Source organism: Pseudopodoces humilis, chromosome 8, assembly GCF_049639895.1.
Source record: "Pseudopodoces humilis isolate 2021_Gansu_Grassland_sample_001 chromosome 8, ASM4963989v1, whole genome shotgun sequence".
In the NCBI taxonomy this organism is placed as follows: Eukaryota; Metazoa; Chordata; class Aves; order Passeriformes; family Paridae; genus Pseudopodoces; species Pseudopodoces humilis.
Genome location: NC_142207.1, coordinates 17,861,950 through 17,882,024, shown reverse-complemented (window position 1 = coordinate 17,882,024; position 20,075 = coordinate 17,861,950). Strand labels below are relative to the sequence as shown.

General features: G+C 36.7%; 1 protein-coding gene across 8 annotated transcripts in view; it reads left to right on the top strand.

Moving 5' to 3' along the window:
• Positions 1-20,075, top strand: part of COBLL1 (cordon-bleu WH2 repeat protein like 1) — a 77,954-nt gene that overhangs the window by 37,569 nt on the left and 20,310 nt on the right. For 5 of the 8 annotated variants that reach the window (XM_088058934.1, XM_014249571.2, XM_088058938.1 and 2 more), the window contains exons 2-7: positions 5,347-5,526; positions 10,257-10,458; positions 11,355-11,583; positions 13,227-13,265; positions 14,135-14,229; positions 14,354-14,593. In XM_088058934.1, coding sequence (XP_087915060.1) covers positions 5,347-5,526; positions 10,257-10,458; positions 11,355-11,583; positions 13,227-13,265; positions 14,135-14,229; positions 14,354-14,593 — 985 coding nt within the window. Of the gene's footprint in view, positions 1-3,120; positions 3,192-4,326; positions 4,421-5,346; positions 5,527-10,256; positions 10,459-11,354; positions 11,584-13,226; positions 13,266-14,134; positions 14,230-14,353; positions 14,594-20,075 lie in introns of those variants that run through there. The other 3 variants (XM_088058936.1, XM_088058935.1, XM_088058937.1) reach the window with 3 other exon arrangements.

Genomic DNA, 20,075 nt, shown 5'->3' with positions numbered 1-20,075 from the left:
TTTATAGTAGAAATAAAGAGAGAGATTGTATATCAAACAGTGATATTGATGTTGAGATGAAAGCCCAGTATCAAGGCTGATAGTCATGTTACATTGATGCTCTGGGGCTGGCACAGCAAATATTTGGGCTGCTTAACAATAAGGAAAAATTTTAGAATACTACCATATGTCTAACTTAAAAGTAACCTTTTTTGAAGGACTTAGTGGCACTCCAAATTTTGTATAGAAAACTGTGTGCCTGGTAATAATTTAGTGAAGATGGATAGAATTTATTTTTAAAGTATTTTTTCATCTATACTTAGGCCTGAAATATATAGGAGTGATTTTTTGAGTGACCTGCCTTGACAGCTGCAGTCACGTGCTGGACTATGAGGAGCAGATCAGTTAGTAATGCTGCAGTTGTCTCCAAGCTTTTTCCTAGCAAGTAGTGTTTGATCTTGAAGACTTGCAGTGGTGATGCTGTGAAACCATTATCCACAAAAAGGGAACAGAATAAAGTCAGTCTAGAAGACAGATTTGTTCTGTGAGCGTTAAAGATGAGTATTGGGCTGGGGATGCTTATAGGTGTAACTAGGAGCCTAAATATTTTGTATACCTGTTGACCAAAATTGATGTATCATTGTTACAAAAACCAAATCAATGTTTTTAATATAGGCCTGAATTCTTGTTCAACTGTTCCTTGTTAGAGAAGATTATGTGTGAGTGTTTGGCTGTCTGCTTCTATGACATGGCAGTGAAACAGCATTATTGTAATAGTCAGGAGAGCATTATAATAATTGCTTTGGAGGAGAGGTTGAAGACAAGAAAATCTCTGGAAGAAGCTTCATTACAGTGGACTTTTTCCTGTCATGATATGATCTTAGTAGATCATATCATGACATGATCTTAAATCCTTTTCTGACTCTGAGTGAAAATAAAACAAAGTGCTGCTTGTAATTTTGGAAAATACAATTTTGTAAAGTTTGATTTAAGAAAACCAGCTAGTTGCTTTTTGAATAAGCAAGTGTTCTTTGTAGTGCCTTAAGTCAGATTAACCAACTGAAGTGTATCTGTTGTGCTTAGATTTTTAATGCACTTTGTTTAATGAACTATTTCACTATCTGAGAGATGACTGAATTGCAAGTGAGAGCCTTATGGCTTTTCCTGTCCTAGATGAATGCTATAGAAAGTTTGAGAAAATGTTCTGATGTTACAGGTTAGATTCAAAATAATTTCAGTGAGAGTGCTATCATGCTGTCTTTGTATAATCTCATGTAATTGTGTTCCAAATAGGAAGTTAAGTGCTGTAAACAGTAATATTCCTTGATGCTGTAGCCTTTGATTGTACACTAATCTAGCAGATAGATTTCCTTTTTTTTTTTTTTTTCCTTTTTTTGGGAAAGAGGTTCTTATTGAAAGGAAATGCTGGTGAAAACTGGAATAGCCAGGTCACTGTAAGTTCAAGTATTTCTCATTATTTTATAGTGCTTTTCTCTAGTTACCGATAGTTAAAAATATTCTGCTTCTAACTTCCTAACAGCGTTTTTTTGAATATCAAATAAATAGATGCGTTATTTATTTACTGTGTCAGACCTTTGTTTTAAAAAGGCTTCTATCCATTGAGATCATTGACACTTTTTTCTTTGCAAGGAAGAAAGTTATTGAAATCCAACAATGACATTTTATTCTGTGGAGGTGGGATCTGAAGCACATAAAATGTTGACCTCGTGGTCTTGGATTTGATTTCAAGATGCACTGTTTGTCTTAAAAATTGTAGTCTTCTATTTGCTTTTAGCTGAAAGAATTCTTTAATACAGGAATTGCATTGTCACACAGACTGGCAGGAATTGTAGGTGGGACTTCGGAAATTTAGATTTCTAAAAGATATGAATCATTTCTCTGGGAAACAATATAATCTCCACTAGATAAGAACCAGCTGAGTGCCTTGGCATAAAGCAGTGGGCTCCAGGTGGTGTGGCAAACAAGTGAAATAGAAACTCTGCCCAGGCTGCAACACCACCAGGTGGTTTGTGGGTCCCTGTGAGGCATTGTGGATGTCCCTCTGACAGCCTTGTCCAGGGCTAGGAGGGTTAGCCAGTTGTTGGGACTGGGACCCATAGGGACAAGCAATGGGTGAGGACCCACATCCTGTAGGATACTGGAACACAATTTCCAAAGGAGTTCATATTGTTATGGAGTTGTGACCTCATTTGATTAAAATTTCTCTTCTAATTCCCTCTATATTAACTAATTCATAGCTAAATAAGCTGCACTTTGATTCTTCCTGCAACTTTCCTCTAATTCTACAGTAGCCATGAAAATGAAGTCCATAGTTTTGGTTGTTCTAGCTTCTTCTACTGTTTATTTTGAAAATTAGAACAGGTTGGCTTAGCTTCTAGTACATCTGGAAGCTGTCTGAACATGAAAGGTGCTATGAGTAAGACCACTTACTGAGCACCTTTTTTCTGGCCTCTGAAGTGTTGTTTTTATATGATGGGGAATTACTCTCTTTGTTATGATTGTATTTTGCCTTACTAAAAATAACAGGGGGTTTTTTTAGGAGAAGAAATTAAATTAACATCTTTCTCTGTCTTTTTAGCAAAATCATTACAAATGAGCAGCTCTCCTGGTTTGCTGAGTACCTGGTATAGGTTAAGAGGCAAGAGAGAAACAGACTTTTGATGGTTCTTTATGATGGAGAAGTATTTGAGTTGATGGTATAGACTTGGAGATACTTTTGGTGTTGGGATAAAATGATTTGTGGAGGACACCTTGGTGAGCAAATCACTTACATTGGCTTCTTGAATTGCAGAGTGAGGAGAGGAGGCTTTGTAAAAGGTACCTCTGCAAGTGTATTTCCACCATCACCTGTCTATGTAATCACGGTCACCTGAATTGTTTCTGCTACCCAGTACCAGTTCTGGGGCTGGGAGCGCAGCCTAGCCTGCCTGTCAGGCAGCTGCTCCCCAATAAGGTAGGAACACAAGCTGAAATAAGGAAAAAACCATGAGACCAAATGCAAATGCTTTGAGCTGAAAAGGAGAGATGAGAGAATTAGTGAGAACTGAAGAAGAAAAAAACAACATGGCATCTGGAAACAGAAAGTGAAAGCATTGGGATCCCAGTTGTTTAATAAGAGGTTGCCAAAAACTTGGCATGACTTCTGAGAAAGTACACTTGGGATTTTTCCTCCTTTGTGTGGGGTGGGACAGGTAAGCATACCTAACCATAAACACATTGACATTTTCTAGTGATGGGTGGGGTAGGTGGTGCTGCAGTGAGGGACACAAGACTTCAGTGACCTTGTCAGACGCCTGACCGTGTGTGTGTGTGTGTTTTTCATAAATATGTGGAACTTCAACTGTTGCAAATGTGTTTTCATAAGAGTATTTGGTCAGTTTTAGCTCTCTAAGTTAGACATTGTATGAATAAACCATATTTATTTTTGTGTGTTGTTAAGCACTCTCGTGGTGGTAGAGTTCCAGTGATAAAATTGCATTTGTTTACCTAGTGGAAAATAGACTCCACTAGCATTTGAAAAGAAATTTTTCTGTGACACTTCAAAGATTAAATTCTGTGATAAATAGCTTTTAACAGTCATTTGAAGTTAAAGATGTATGAAAGAGCAAAGAAGGGAGGACAAGCAGTACTAGTTCACTTTGGGGTTTTTGGTATTAATGTTATAGGGTAAGTTTTTATGGTTTCGGGATTTTATTCATTTCTAGTAGTTCTACTGGTGCTCTGTACTAGCTAATAATTTATATTTGGTTATATGAAAACTAAAAACCTTGCAAGAAAACCCCCAAAGAGGCTGGGGAGGAATACAAAGAAGTTTGATTTACACATTTTGCAATGTTCATGTTATCCTCAAACAACCCAGGCAAGCTGCTCTAGAGACCAAAGTCAAATTTTCAGCTCATGTTGCACATCGTATAGAACACACCAAATTAATTTAAAACATTGAGAGAGGAGGTAAAAAGTTTGAATGTGGATCCTCATTCAATGTTTTTGGAGGCCTGTGAGTACTCCTGATTAGCTCGGAGGGGCTGTGAATAGTTAATTATTCAGCAGAGTTCTGAAGTTCAAAACTCTAAGCACTTTCAGCAACAGATCAGTCATGTGAAGCCTTGTTACAGTTGTTTTTTGCAGTGCTGCTGTGGACCTTGTTTGTTCTTCATTGTGAGTGCCTTTAAACTTTGTTTTCTCAAGAGAGGTGTGTGTTTCTAGTCATATGCTAGGTTTTTTTGTTTTAATTCTGTAGGACAGTTATAGGGGTTAATTTCTTTCCTTAGGTTTAAAGTAAACAAACTTTGGTGTAGCTCCATCTAAATGATGAGCATATTTTTGGAACCTTTGTGTATTATATTGAAATGTATTTTAACTTTCTGGTAATGTCGCTCCATTCAAGAATGTTTATAAGAAATTCAAAAGCTTTTATGAGGTAATGCATCTTGACTGTGTTTTGGTTTTGTTTCTAATGGTAAAATTCATAATAATAGTATATTTTCCTTCTGAATATATTGGTTAATGTGGGGAGTTATTGAAATAAAGGGACATATTGGACTAGATGTTGTAGGACATGAGAGTCGTGCATTCAGAATTTACTCTAACATACATATATTAAGATATATAGAGGGGTTTATGCTGTTTTCTAATTTTTAAAAGTGAAGTAAGTGCAGCTTATTTAGTGGTCAGTCCTTGTATTCAAGAGTAAACTGGTCACTGACATGGGAAAGGGTATAGAAAAAATTAAAACCGGGGATCAGCATAGGTTGAGGAGAATATATGAAAGCATATTGTGAGTGAAATATTACAACACAGTAAAAATTGGTTATACTTTTAGTTTATTATTGTATAGAAGGTAAATACTGTAGAACTGGTAGGATTTCTTTGAATAATTTTAAAAACTAAAGGAAAAATTTGAGGAGGAGAACTGTCACTATTTGGTCCAGTATCTATCCTGTATTAAGCACACTGGTAGTACCTTTGGCTTCATACTGCATAGTACAATATTTCTGTTTATACTAATCCAGTAAATCTCTTTGGGGAATGCACAAATAGGGTCTTTGCATAACCCAAGGGAGAAAAAAACAATCAACTAATTAAGTCTTTATGGTACATTAAAGAAATCTTTGATGTTTATTGGGTGCTTTCTTTTTTTTTTTTGTGAAGGATACCTTAGTGTGTTTTGTCTTCTGTCACCAGTGATAGTCTATTTAAGATATTCTCTTATCCCTTTGTTGCATATATTACTTTAGGAAAGAATAAAGTGTCATTTGTTTTTCTTTTGAGACTTGTTAGTTTGCCAGTTTGGAATCGTATGTGTAAATGCATATTTGATTTTTAATTTTTACCTGTTTATTTCAGAAGAAAATCTAAAGCACCACCTCCTCCACCTGAAACAAAATCTATTGCTGTTTCTCCGTTTGATAACACAGAGCCAACCAACCTCATCATGGAACAGAAAGAGAATGTAATCGATAAAGATATTGAGTTATCAGTGGTCCTGCCAGGAGATGTGATCAAGTACACTACAGTTAACGGGAGGTATGTTACACAGAATGACATTTTTGTTTAATTTTCCTTTTTTTGCTCAAGTTTACTTCAACCTTCATCCAAGTTATAATCGTTTGGTAAAATGCATGATTTGTGTAAGCTTGAACATAAAGCGTGTGCAAAGAAGAGGAGCAAAATGAGGTGTCAGGATCACAGGTCTTAGGAGGGTTGGGGTTACCGAGGGAGCTGGGGCTGCGTAGCCTGGAGAAAAGGCTCAGGAGGGACCTTGTGGCTCTCTGCAGCTACCTGAAAGGAGGTTGTAGCCAGGTGGGGTTTCTGTTCTCAGAAGTAACAAGTGATAGGACAAGAGGAAATGGCCTAAGGGGAGCTTTAGATTGGATATTAGGAAAAATTTCTTCATGGAAAGGAAGCATTGGAACAGGCTAGGGAAGTGAATTAGTTGCCATCCCTGGAGGTATTTAAAAGATGTGTAGATGTGGTACTTAAGGACATGGTTTAGTGGTGGACTTTGCAGTGTTTGGTAAATGACTTGATGATCTTAAAGGTCTTTTTCAACCTAAATGATTCTGTGATTCATCTATGATTTTTGGGTAGATATGGAAACATAATCTTTATACATTGACCTACCATTTCAGAAAGACTGTTTTTTTTAAGATTCAGAAATTCTGTATGATACCTGTCAGTATGTGTAGCCACATCTGTTGTTTTTTCTAGTCACTCAAAATCTCTATATAATATCGGTTTGTACGATTTAGTGAATTTTCCCACGTAATTCTTGCTTTTTAAGGATGAGTTTGTTCAATCTATTTGGCTACAAAGTTGTGTTCAGCATTGCTCAGCACTGCTACCTGTAGACTACCAGCAGTCATCAAAAAACATGTCATTGCTTCAGCCAAAATCTGTAATGCTTCAAAAAAAAAAATTATAGCTACAGCTTTGGATTTCTTTTAACAATTATGTTTTAGTTTGAAATGCATATTTCAGACTGTTAATTGGTAGGATAGATTGCACATGTAACTCTCAAGTCACCTTTTCTTCAGAAAGACCTGAACATTTACTGGTGAGCTGAAATCATAAATCCTGGGACCTAAAATGTAAGTCTGCTATGAAGAGTCCTGTGCGAGGCTGTGTATTGATCACAGCAACTTGGATGCCGGTTAGTTGCTATCCTAAGCTGAAATAAGACAACCTATTTATATATTGTCATTGTGTTATTGTATAGCCCATGTCTCTCCTACTGAAACCAAGCAGGCTGACTTATTTATTCATTCAAACCAGGTACTATAAATGTGTGCTTATACCTCCTTCTCAGTGAGAGATGAAATCTGGCTTGAGTCTGTTTGCACACTGTCATTTGCTGGAGTTCATGAGGTTGTTGCTTAGACATCAAATATCAGCTTGTTCACCAGAGCTGCAGTGGTTCTTTTTACACCTACCCCTACTCTGATTTTCAGGATAACATAAATGTGAGATATTATTTCTCAGAAGAAATTTTCTGAAATAATGTAAGTACTTGATGCTTTATGCTGGTTTTTTCAGCACATTTAAAGCAAGGAATATTGCAGTTTGTAAATATGATGCCTTCCTGTGTTTTTACACCTTCTTAGGCATGAAGGCTCCATGTGTACGCTGTCAAGAGCTTCTTGTTCTTTTTGCTCCCTTTTTCCACACTGATGAGTACCATGAGCCCTCTCTCATGCTTTGCTCAGAACAAAGTGCAAGAGAGGAACGTTGCATCTATTTTCACTTGGTCAGATTACATTGTGTATAATTACTCGGTTATAAGAACTCCGTTTTCAAGACAGGCCTTACAGGCTTATCAGGAATTTCACTTGTTTCCCAACCAGTTCTATTATCCCACAGTTAATCTACAGGATTTTTCAATCAAGATGCTATATGTGATTGATTTCATAAGTGAGTGTCTTGCAAATAAGAACAAGTGTTAGCACTGCTCATCTCAGACTGAGGCGAGATGTGCAGGACCTGCAGTCCACTTCAAATAGATTTCAAACTACCTTTGGTTCTAGCTTTGCTCTGTCTTTATAGTCATATCTTGTGAGCAAAGTGATCCCTCTAGAAATGACATAAACAGACAAATTGTTACTTTGTTTCTTTCCTCATTCATAACTGGAGGTGAGCAGCTCTGAAGGTCCCAAGGAGAGAACACTTTTTAAATCTCATAGTAGAAAAAGATAAATGGTGAGTTTTAACAGCTGTATGCTCAAATTCCATAGTCCACTAGAAGAAACTTTTCTTTTTCAGATTAAGTTGGGTTGGTTTGCTCCCTGCTTTGGCATAGTGGGTAGCAAGAGCTATGTAGCACAAAGCAAGGTGTTAGTGATATAAAAATCCTCATTATGCAGAAGTCAGAATATGTCGAAGTACATTTACACTCAGAAATTTCCAGAAAACCTGGAGTAATTTGATGAAGTTAAGTTGCAGATAAATATTTTACTGAAGTTAGATAAAGGAGGACAAGCAGATGATGTACTCTGAGGTAGCTGACGGCCTCTTCTTGGTGCTTTGCTAAATATTAATTAGGGAAGCTGTTAAATGTACTGTGATATATGTATTATTCTACCTATAATTCTTGAAGGCTTTAGGAAAAAAAGAGTTACAAGTTTTGGACTTTTTCTTGTGGTTACAAGAAAAGCTTGTTTGGATTTATTTTTCATCACTGAAGGAATATCTTTCTAAAGCAGTTGTTGAAGAAGATTATCTTGCCTTCAGTGGGGTCTTAAAAGTCCCTCGTCCTCCTGTCAAGAAGTTTGTTTCTGGAAGCACCGTTGGAAAGCAGATTTGCACTGAATCACTGTTCTGGTGTACTAATTTGCATGTGCCTGTTGTTTGTGAGCAGCTGTTTCTCACTTAGCATTCTCACTTGTCAGTCACTCAGTGTGACTGATTAACATGAGGGTGTGCCCCTGTCGCTGTGGTGCATTTCTATAGGATGGCTTTCTGGGATCCTTGCTATGACCAGTTCTTGCTCTGGTCATCTTTGATATTCTTACTCCTCTCCAGTAACTGAAGGGCAGCTTTTAAAGACAGTCACTGTATAAAAATTCACCAGAAAAAAGGTAATGAGTAACTTATTGGATAAACTGGTAACCAGAAGGGTCACTACAGAAGTGGGGTTTGCAGCCTCCTCTGGCATCCTCCTCCCTGGTCCTGCCCTGCTCTGCCCCTGGTGAGATGGGGGAATGATGAGATTTGCATTTGCAGCCCTTTTCTTCTTACGGTGGGATGGATGTACTTGTTTTATTAGGGATTAGAAGTACAAGAAATTAAGTATTCCATCCTCTGTCTTGTAAATGAACCAGGCTGTGCTATATATTTACAGGAGATGATGTATTGAAATAAACTTTCTGGTTTAGCAATGTGAAGAGGGAGGAGCAGTTATTATTCTGCATTTCTCATGGTATTCTTCAGGTTGTTACATATCATCTAGATGAAAGCATGAGTGTTTTATATTCTCCTATACCTCTTCAGACCATGTGGTAACTGCTTTTTCACACACTGGAAGCAATCAAATGGTATGTATTAATACAGGGTTTGGCTGGTATGGCTTTATCGGAAATCTTAAATTCCGCATTTGGCTGTGCTACCAGAATGCTTGACTCTGTTATGAGATTACATCTATAATTTAAGATTTCCATATAGATAAAGCCATACTAGCCAAACCCTCTATTAATTTTCTCAGAGACACTTCAGCATTTTTTTCAACATACCATTTGATTGCTTCACAGACTTTTATTTTCACAATATCCTTGTGAGACAGAGCAGGTGACGGATTTCCTTGTTCATAGCTGTAACTGAAAGATTCAGAGGGTGTCACAATGAAATTGTCCTTACCCAACTCAAGAATAATTATTGAGGAATGATCTGATAGTGCTATAACCTGATTCAGTTCCATAACATGCAAAGTTAGGACATTCTCCTTACTTTTGGTCTATTTAAACATCTATAGCATTTCTATTTATAGTATGACTTTATTAAATGTATTTCAGTAGAAACTGGAAATACTCAGCCTATCTTAATATTCTGTTTTGCATGTTCTTCATTAACCACTGAGGGCACAAGGACATACAGGTATTGACTACTTCTGACAAATTCTGTTGGCCATTCTTCATTGTGGGAAGGACGTCTTATCACACAGAACTTCTCAAGAAATGGCATTTGCTACTATATTGTCATTTAGCTTATTTTTCACTGTTAGTATTAAGCACCTAGATAATTCTGGAATCCCTAATGCAAGACCTGCTTAAAATGTGACTTTCTCAAACTTCATTTCTCCTGCATCTTCCAAGTGGCTCATGTACAGGCCTCCTGAAAATAAAGTCCCTTGTAACTCAAAATGGAAATAAAAATGCCAAACTTTGCAAAAGAACGGTTCTTAATGAGTAACAGAGTATTTAGCACCACTGTTAAAGTTCCTGCTAAATGTCAAATGAGGTAACTAATCCACATGTGCCTGTTGACCTCAGGAAAAGCTTCACACAACAAGGAGTTCCCACTCTGTTCAAGTATTTGGCATGATTTTGCACAAACTGTTTTCATTCTCTTTTTAGTGGCTTTTTTTGAGGGTTGGCTTTTTTTTTAATTATGTTTTTTAAAGCTCAAAGATATTTAAAGTTGCTGTCTAGCAGTAGTTATTTAGTCCTAGAAGGGAAAGGACGACTTAAATTAAATGTTTAGCAGCATGTCTTGTTATAGCCTGCTTAATTGTCATCTGTTGTGACAGTTCCATTTGTCTTTTACAGGAAGCCCATGATGGACTTGCTGATCTTTCTCTGTGCACAGTATCATTTAAATCCATCAAGTTATACCATAGAGTTGGTATCAGTAGAAAATAGCCAGATTAAATTCAAACCCAACACACCAGTGGGAATGCTTGAAGTAGAAAAGGTGATTGTAAAGGCGAAACAAATGGATAAGAAGAAACCTGCTCCAGTTATACCAGAGGTGAGAACTAAAATTAAGCATATTGAGAAATTAGAATTACTGCTGTATTCAACAAATTCAGCTCATCCTCTCGTTTCAGTGTTTCCTGTTGTCTTTCATCTTCTCACCATAGAAGCTCTGTGAAATGCTTTAGTCTGTTTCTGATAAGCTTCTCTTAGGTAAAAGGCATCTCAATTTGTTGCAGCAAACATCTTTGCTGCTGAAAGAAGGAAATATCACAATATTATTTGAAATCCCATGCTTTATCGGCATTTTGAAAAATTCTGCAGATGAAGTGTGGCTGAGTACAGCCTTGAACAAACTGAGAATCAACATCTTGTACCATCTGTCGTGCTGTGATATATGTACCCTTCTGATTGTATGTTCATCTCCCTTCAATACATACTGTTCTCTCTCAGCTTTTCTTATATACCCTGAAGAGGGAGGAGCTTTAAGAAGTACTAAACCATTTTCTGGATGTTGCCTAAATCTTTGCTTCCACCTTTGTCGTTCTGCTATGTAGAAGAATACTGACTTTTAATTTACCTAAAGCACTTACAGAGGGCCAGGAGAGCTCTTCTGCCCTTCTGCTTCCCTCCTACACACGTGTTCACAGGCAGTGGCTTGTGGCTCATCACCTGAGCTCCACAGCTGCCCAGGACAACCCTCCAGGCACACACCCTGCTGCACAAGCAAATGGCACTGCTGAAGGAGAAAGCAGTCGGCTTCACGGGTCCTTTTCTTGAGTGGGAGGGAGTAGCAAAATAGTTCTTAGTTTCTTATGTAATATTTCTGAACCTGCAGCACTGGTCAAGTTGGCCATAAGTGGAATTCTGGTGATTACTGTGAGGCTGTTGTAAAGATGCCATTTCTTTCAGAATTGGTGCTGGTATTTATTGGCATTTTCTTCTCTTTAGCAAACAGTAAGGGTAGTGATAAACTACAAGAAGACACAGAAAACAGTAGTAAGAGTTAGTCCACATTCACCCCTTCAAGAACTCGTACCAATTATCTGTAGCAAATGTGAGTTTGATCCTTCACAAACACTGCTACTGAAGAGTTACCAGTCACAAGAACCCCTTGATATGACAAAATCTCTTAATGAGCTCGGACTACGAGAACTATATGCCATGGACATCAGTCAAGGTAAGATAACTTTTGTAAATTGCTGTTATATAAAAGATAATAATTGTATGCATGTTGTTTGGTTTTTTACTTATGAAAATATTTTCTAGAAATCTGTATCTCATTGGTCTTTGCAAAACTGAAACTGACTCGTTTGTACCTGGACTTTTGTTTATGGAAGTGTTGTACAAGAGTTTTATTTTTCTAACCAAGTGTTCACTACCAGCAGAGTTAGCTGAGTACAGATCCTCACTTAAACATAAAGCCTTTGCTTTCTACCCTCACACCTTCCTCAAAAATTTCAACAACACCCTATTCCCCTTGGCTCCTACATGATATCATAATGACCAGAAAAGAATAGAAATGTTAGAGAAAATTAGTTTCTTCAAAACAATTAAAAATTTTCAAAGCATTAGAGTATTTTAATGGTCTTTATGTATATTTCTGAGTACTGCTTGGTAATTTTATAGCTTGTGAAGGTATAGTAATTATCTTTTTAATTCCAGTCCAACAGGGACACAATGTACTAACTTTCTAATATTTGTACAGATATTTCTAGGCCATATTCTAACTTAATCTGGAGAGGTGACAGGTTTACTATACTGTAATTAAAAAATCTGTACAGTGTGGCTTGTTCCATTTCAGACATTTCTCGCAGGAAATTTTACCTCAGTGTAGAAAGCAATAATATTGATTGACTTGCTCCTGGTACTGACCACTGTTTTATTTGCTTGATTTAATTTCTACGTAAAACTTGTGGGGCTTGTTGGGGCTTTGTTTGTCTTTGCCCCTCTTTCTACTTAAATATGGACTGTTTGGTGGTTACAGTTTCAAGAGTTCTCTCAATTTACTTGCTAAAGGTCAGAATGACAGATTTGGACAATATTTCACTTTTCTATAGAGAAAACAAAAATTAAATACTTTTCCACACTGGAAACCAACATATTTTAACTTGTCTAAACATGTTACTTTGACTACGTGTGCTCCCAAGCACATTATTTGTTTTTTGGTCTGGTTATTTACTGCTTTCATCTACACATTGGAAAAGTTGCTTTTTGCATGATATGATGTATGTTTCACTTGAAGCAACACCCAAAAATCCTTAGGAGGGCATACCAGGGCATATATGCTTTCTACACAGCAGTGCCCTACTAGGAAATTCAGATATTTTTCAGTTCTCTTAATATGAAGTAGTTCAGCATTTCAATTTTACAGGAAGGTTCAAAGCTGTGAATTTTCCATTATCTTTATGAAAGTAAATGGTAAGATGTATCTTTCACTTAATAGAATTCGAATTCCAATTTTATTTTATTAATATTATATTTTAATTATACATTTCTTTTTGTTTTCCAAGTTTGGACTGCCTAACCATCCAAACCAGAGCAAACTATTCTACATACTGATTTTTCTCATTGCTTCAGAAATTTGAACGGAGCCTCCCTACTTACGTACACACATGCAGTCTGTGTTGCATATCTTCAGGCTGAAGTTCTTGAATAATTTAAATACTAGGTGGTAAAGATGTCCATTCTTTTACTTCTGCAAAGAACCCTGTTAATTTTCCCTGATATTGAAGATCCAGCTTGGCTTCTTGTGTTTGTATGTTGTCACTACATCCTCGATTCAGATTCACATTTTCTGTCTTTCTTTTTGTCTTTCTGTAGCTGCATCACCAGTTGATTTAAATTTACCATCTTTTCAAGGTATGATTTACTGAAATAGGCAGTGAAACTTAGCACTTAGAGGCCATTAGCACCTGCTCCTATTTTAGCATCTGCTTAACTGTGATATGAGTAATATCTCTGTCCTATCTTAAATGCATATTGCAAATGATAGTGCAAAATTTGATATACAGAGGTATATAAAAAGTATTTTTGTATAGTTTTACCCTAGATTAATTTATTCAGTATAGGGTCATATTGATACTTTTACAAGACTTGCTGATTTCTGTTGCTCATTACATGTACATTCAATGGGATTTCTTTAAGAAAGTTCACGCTAGTAAATTTAAAAAAAAGTCAGTCATGAGATTTACAAATCCTCTGCATGAATAAAGCAATTTAAGGAGGATAAATACTGCAAGATAATGAGACTAGATTTGACTGTCTTCACTACGACTGCCATGCAGTTATGTGTGCACTTGATTGAGTGTTTGGGTGATCTTTCTCCATAGTTACACCGTGTGCAGGCTGGGGTCTGGCTTGTCCCACTTCACACTTTGTCATAAATGTAAGCCATTAGGAATGGAGATCTGAGAAGTCTGATGCTCTTTTCCCCTTTTACTACCTTTGTGGTATGAACCATAGCATATGACAAGTGGGGTGGGCTGGATTAAGTGCTGGTATTAAGACCAGCTGAAACTCATCTGCCCTGAGTTCTGAGAAGGAGAGGAAGAACATGGGTGATAGGCAAACTGTTCATTTTGCAGCACCTAGAAAAAATGTTAATATAGGTGATTTCTGATATGTTTTGTGTATCTTTGCAGGAGGTTTATCACATGGTGAAATAGTAAGAATGCAGACAAATAATCTCTGTATGAAATAACATCTAGAACTATTGTTCTCTGTTTCAGGCTCCTACCAATCTGAAAACATAGATGTTCTGAAGGAGAAAGAAAACAAAGGATTTTTCAGCTTTTTTCAACGGAACAAGAAGAAAAGAGAACAAGTAAGGTGTAACTTTGTATAAGGAAAACTTGTAGAAACATATTGAGATTGGTCAATTAATACTGTTGATTATTTCCTGCAAAATATATGCAACTTGGGTTTCTTTTTATTTCCCACACCTCAAGGCTGCCAGTGCCCCAGCAACTCCATTGATGAGCAAGCCAAGGCCAACATTTATCACGAGATCTAACACTGTCAGCAAGCAGTATGACTCAAACACTCTGCCAGCTGAGATGCCAAAGAAACGGAGAGCTCCTTTGCCACCCATGCCGAACTCTCAGAGTGCTCCCCAGGAACTCGCACGAGCCCAGGCCAGACCTACATCTGATATTGTGAAATCCAACAGCTTTGATAGGAATGAACAGGTCAGAATAGATTTGCTTCACTCCTCTTAAAAAGTACAGGCACCATAACCTTGATAACCTTGTTATTAATATATGATGAGGCTTGAAATAAATGGAAAATAAAAGTAAAATAATTTCTTTAAAAAAATTTAGCTAGAAAATAACTATAGAAATTGAATGATGCATTCCTTTTAAACTTTATAACCAAAGTAGTTGCTGTATTTTGAAAAGGTAAAACCAACTTCTCATATAAATTGGTCTTGTAAGCACCCTTTTGTTCTTTTTGATGAATACTTCATATATTTAAATATGAGAAGGTGGTATCACTTTATTATAACTAGTAATTTGGGTTAATTATTCCTGTTAATTTTAAATGTTTTAGTTACACGGGATAACGAGTAGTTTGTTCTTTACACTGTATTGTAGAAAAAAATGGACATGTGGAGCAGTCTAAACATTGTTCCCAGCAAGTCAGTGTAAGACTTTTATTTTTAAAATTGGGCTATATTTTATTGAAGCTGCGAGGTCTGGGCTACATATTTGAGTAAACTTTATGTCCCATGAGATACAGAAATTCTGCCAATAGAATTTCTGAGAATTGATGCATTAACTGCTCTCCTGGTATTGCACATATTGTCAACTGTGAATTCCAATTAAAGATCAAGGTCAAAATTTTTGTTTTATATATATTTAAATTTATTTCATACTTTGCTTTGAATACAGTATCTATAGGTGTTCTTTAAATATGAGGTTATTGACATGCTAGAAAAATTAAATGCAGAAGCAAATGAAATCCAGGTCTGAGGGATTCATTTTGAGTTAGACTTGGCAAGAAATTTCAGACTGTGACTACCTTTATCTTTATACAATGATTTAGTCTTTCACTGATGCACAGAACCACAAGAGAGCACTGTTTAACAGAAGTTCTGCCTTTGTATATTGTGTCCTGATGAAAAGCTTTATCATTTGAAGAAGACAAAGGTTTCTTTCTGAATTTTTGTAAAAGAAAACTCTCCCTTTGGGGAGAGTAAGAAAATATTTTTTTTTTCTTCACCATGTTTCTCTTTTAATTTAATTCAATTTATTAAAAAATAGCTTATTAATGTTAACATGCTTTAAATGATTAATATCCTATTATGTCTAAAAGTAATGTGTGACTGCTTGGCTGTCACTCAAACAATTGCTTAGATTTATTATTTTGTACTGACATTTCTTACTGATCTAAAGTGATCTGACTGAAGATGAATAGCTTACAAAGAGAGGACATCCAGATCAAGTTATATTTTTGTGCATATTTTTTTCATTTAAAACTTAGAGACCTTTGGCATGCTTTTTTTAAGGTGACTTCTCTCTCATTGGGATTTGATTGCAATTTGATTTATAAAAAATGTAGTGCTTGGGACTTAAATGTGGACAAATATTTACTCTTTCCTTGGAATTTTATGAATTCAAGTACAATATTTTGTCTTTTGGTATCTTCCTATCACCTAATGAATTAATTTGGCATGTACCTATTGCTCATCTTGACCAGGGAACTCCTCATAAAGATCCTGTGGGAGACTTCCTTGGAGAATAAAGTTGCTGCTTGGAAGAATATTGAGATATTTTCAGAGACAGCCTTCCTGCAGTACAAGAGTAGTCCATTCTCCTAAGTGGGAATAGGAATAGACATAAAAACAAGCACTTAAATGTTTTTAAACAGTCTTATTTAAATGTGCTACTGAGAGAACTCAAGTAGGGAGCAGAACAATTCCCAGAAAGAAATACATAGGTACTTCTTGGACATGCAGAGGTTCTCTTGGGGAAGCAAAAGCAAGCCTAGTGCTCCAAATGGCAGAAGATGTCAAGAAATTTGTAAATTAGTGGCAAGCAGAAATCCAAGAATAAAGGATGAGGGTCGTCTACCTTTTATTTTAGCAAGGTGTTTTTCAGAGTCTACCTCAAATTTTTTTATTGAAAAAGTGAGAAACTGGAGAGATTAAACACAAGATAGGGCTAAAAGCAGCTGCAGTTCAAACAGTGGGGGTAATGACTCCAAGTCAGACTGGTTGTAATGTGGAGTTCCCAAGAAGTTGGTAGTATGGCCAACACTGTAAATGTATTTATAAACAATGTACATCATGGAACTGAATCTACCTTCAACAAACTTGAAATCGGCACTGAAATGGATGGAGAGGTGGGTACTTAAGCAACCACTCAGAGAGGAAGTGGCAGGCTGAATGAGATTTACAGGAGATGCATATAAAATTCTCTATCTGGATCGAAGTAATCCCCAGCACCAGTACAGGCTGGGATCTGGTAATGTCATCACCTTGAATCCACTATGCTCAGTAATCACTACACTAGTGTGTCCAGATTTGTTTCCTGCAGTTCAAGACAGAGATTGAAAACAGGATATAACCTTTGTTTAAAGGTTAAGAAAATGTGAGAAAATAAATGTTTTAATGGAAAGAAGGCTCAGATAGTATCTAATAACATTCTTCTGATATCTGGATGGTGTTAGAGGGAAATCTGGGATATATTCTTTACAAGATTGCAGGTGGCAGGATGAGAACCAGTGGACATTAGCTTCTCCAGAGGAAATTCCATTCCAGAGGAGAACAAAACTCACCACTGTGAGTTTCACCCATAAGAAATGGCAGAGGCTTCTTTGCTGGAAATGTTTGAGATGTTCTTTGACAGGCTCTAGCAAGAATCAATAATAAATTGGAAGAACTTGTTTTCAACAGAAGGTCGGACCAAATGATCTCAAAAGGTCTCGCTTAATCCAGGTCAGCTCTCAGTTAGTGAGGCCAGTACAATGGTCACACCAGATCACAAGTATTTAATTGTAAACTATATAAGAATTTGGTCTGTCACATTCTCTGCTGGTGAAAATGTGTGTCCTGCTGGTAGGACTTAGTCTCTCTCAGGTTGCTCAGCAGGCTGATTGGTGTGTTCTCTGGGATATTTAGTATGTCTGGGAATTTCATTGCAACTTCAGTGTCCAATGAAGTTAATTTACAGAACTGAAGATAAACTTTTTTTTTTTTCTTAAGGGTTACTTTCTACCTCCTTTTGCCTTACAAGAAGCATGTCATTGCAAATCATACTGCTTTTAACAATGCCTAAGTTCTGTAGCCTGCCCTTCAGCTTACTTGTCAAACTGGATGCATACTTTATTTCTTCTATGGACCAGGATGACCTTCTGTATAGGCCCTATTATGGACAAATCTCTTTTGTAACATCCACAAAGAAGACAAAGTGAAATGTCAGTTTTGCCTGGATGAACTATCTGCCTAGTTTTGAGAGAAATGTGTCAAAGTAGTAACATCAGACAACAGTGAAATGAACCAACTTTAAGGGAACAGAGTTCTTACTGTTGTCTTTCTTCAAATTCTCAACATATTGCAGTCCAGTTTCTCACAGTGTGAAAAAGGGTTCTAATGTTTACCACCTACAGCTTCTCCGCTACTTTTCCATTAAAGAAACTGCTTTCTCTTTGTGTGAGTATTTGCATTCTGATATGAAGGCTGGAATTTTTTCTGCCTCCATTTCAAGGTGGTTACAGAATTCATTTTTAGGGACATGGTCCTATTTTTAGGGGAGAAAATAGTACAGTGGATGTCAGGGTACCTTTAACAAGTTATTACATAGCATGATTTGCTTATTTTTTCTACATGAGACTTGAAAGATGCCTAGTAAGCTTAAATGGTTAATGTTTGTCCAGCAAATTTTTATGTTCAATCAGGTGGGAAATGAGCATGTTAGTATCTAATATTGAAATCCCTTATTTGCCAGTTCTAGTTCTGGGCAAGATGACTCTTGTCAGAAGCATGTTTAGAATTAGCAAGTTTAAATACACTTCCAAGTAGAGAGGACTCTCAAGGGTTTTTGCAAAATGTTGTTGTATAATTTAGTGTGTGTATCTTCACAGTTTTCATAAAAGTGGTTGCAATTTTCTAGTAATAGCCCTTCTTTAAAAGAAAAGCATTTGAATATGCTCAAAATGCCATGGCTGATTTTCTTCCTACTGCTTTATTTATAAAAGCTAGACTGATACATCTGCATTTTATCCCATTAATTCTCTCTACCCTGTTTACAGTTATTGTTAGAAGCATGCATAAACTATGCTTGGGTAGGAAAAATTAAGTGGAGATTTTTAGTTAAAACATTTACAGTTTAAAATAATGGATAGAACTTCTCAACTGTAGAAATACAAATTGCTGTTACTTACACAACCGTAGCTCTTAAAGAAAGCTAAATCTCCAGGCTACCTCTTAAAAAAGAAAGGGAAGAAGAAGATGGAGAAGGGTGGGAAGCAGCTAAACCATAAAGTACTTCTGGAAAGATTTTTTTAGCCATTGTCACAGGAAAGGTTAGTTAGGATTTCTGTGAGGGGTGTGTTCCATGCTGAAGAAATTACACCAGAGGCTTGCTTGCTGGCGACTTGATGGTCAGCTCTTTAAAGAAGTCAGGCAATGATGCATTGAGCACTATGGAAGTAGGGATATTTTGAGTAGAGTCAGAGTTACCAGGGAGAAGAGAGTGCTCAGGGCTGCCTGAAGTTTCCATGAAGATAATCGGATATTATTCTGAGATGGTTCAGAATTGGTGGTGAATGTTGCATGCACCCACTTTTCAGTGTGTCAAATACATAACTTTACTTTACTACTTCTTTATTGTATTTGCTTCTCTACCAGCAAGATAAATCCTAGGAGAAAATAGTCATATTGGTTGTTGGGACAGAATATCACCAGCTGAGTTTCTCCAAACATATTCTATATGTCTTTTCTTACCAATGGATCAGAGGTGTAATACTTCCTTTGTAGTACTTAGGATAAGTTTAAGTATTTTGGGAAGCTTAAGCCATGTAATGGAAATTGAATGTATGAATCACTGTAGGAGCAAATACATATTTTTTTCTGTTACTCCTTGGACGTTTTGTATGCTTGTCTGAATACACAAAAGGAAGAAAGAAATATTAGCAATATGAGTAGCAATGTGCTTTGCTATCCCTACAAGATACAGTCACCCATATACCTCTGTTAAACATAGATAGGTATGGAGCAGAACAGGATGGTAATATGAAAATCTCTGTCCAGTGACCCTTGGTGTGAAGTAGGCTTTCCAGCACGCTGAAATGCTCCACTACCACTGTATTCCTTCCCAAATGCTTTTTGGCTTTTTGCTTCCATTGCAGCTTCAAAATTACTGTGCCTTAATTACCTTTATTTGCTTTTTTGAAATGATAAGGGCAAGGCACTATGTCTGCCACTGCTTACAGAGGCTGGGACTTGGGAAGCACTGACATCTACTAGTGTTTGCTTTGGGTGGGACTTGGTGCCAAATTTGAAACTAAAAAAGTTTTCCTATCCACCCTTGCTTTTTGCAGGATGAGGGAGACTGTATGGTGTTAAAAGCAGAACTCCTGCATATGTTATAGAAGTTGTGACAGAGTTCACTGGTGTTTCTGCATAAACACAGCTAATTATTTTAGTGATCCTAACAAGAATTTTAATTT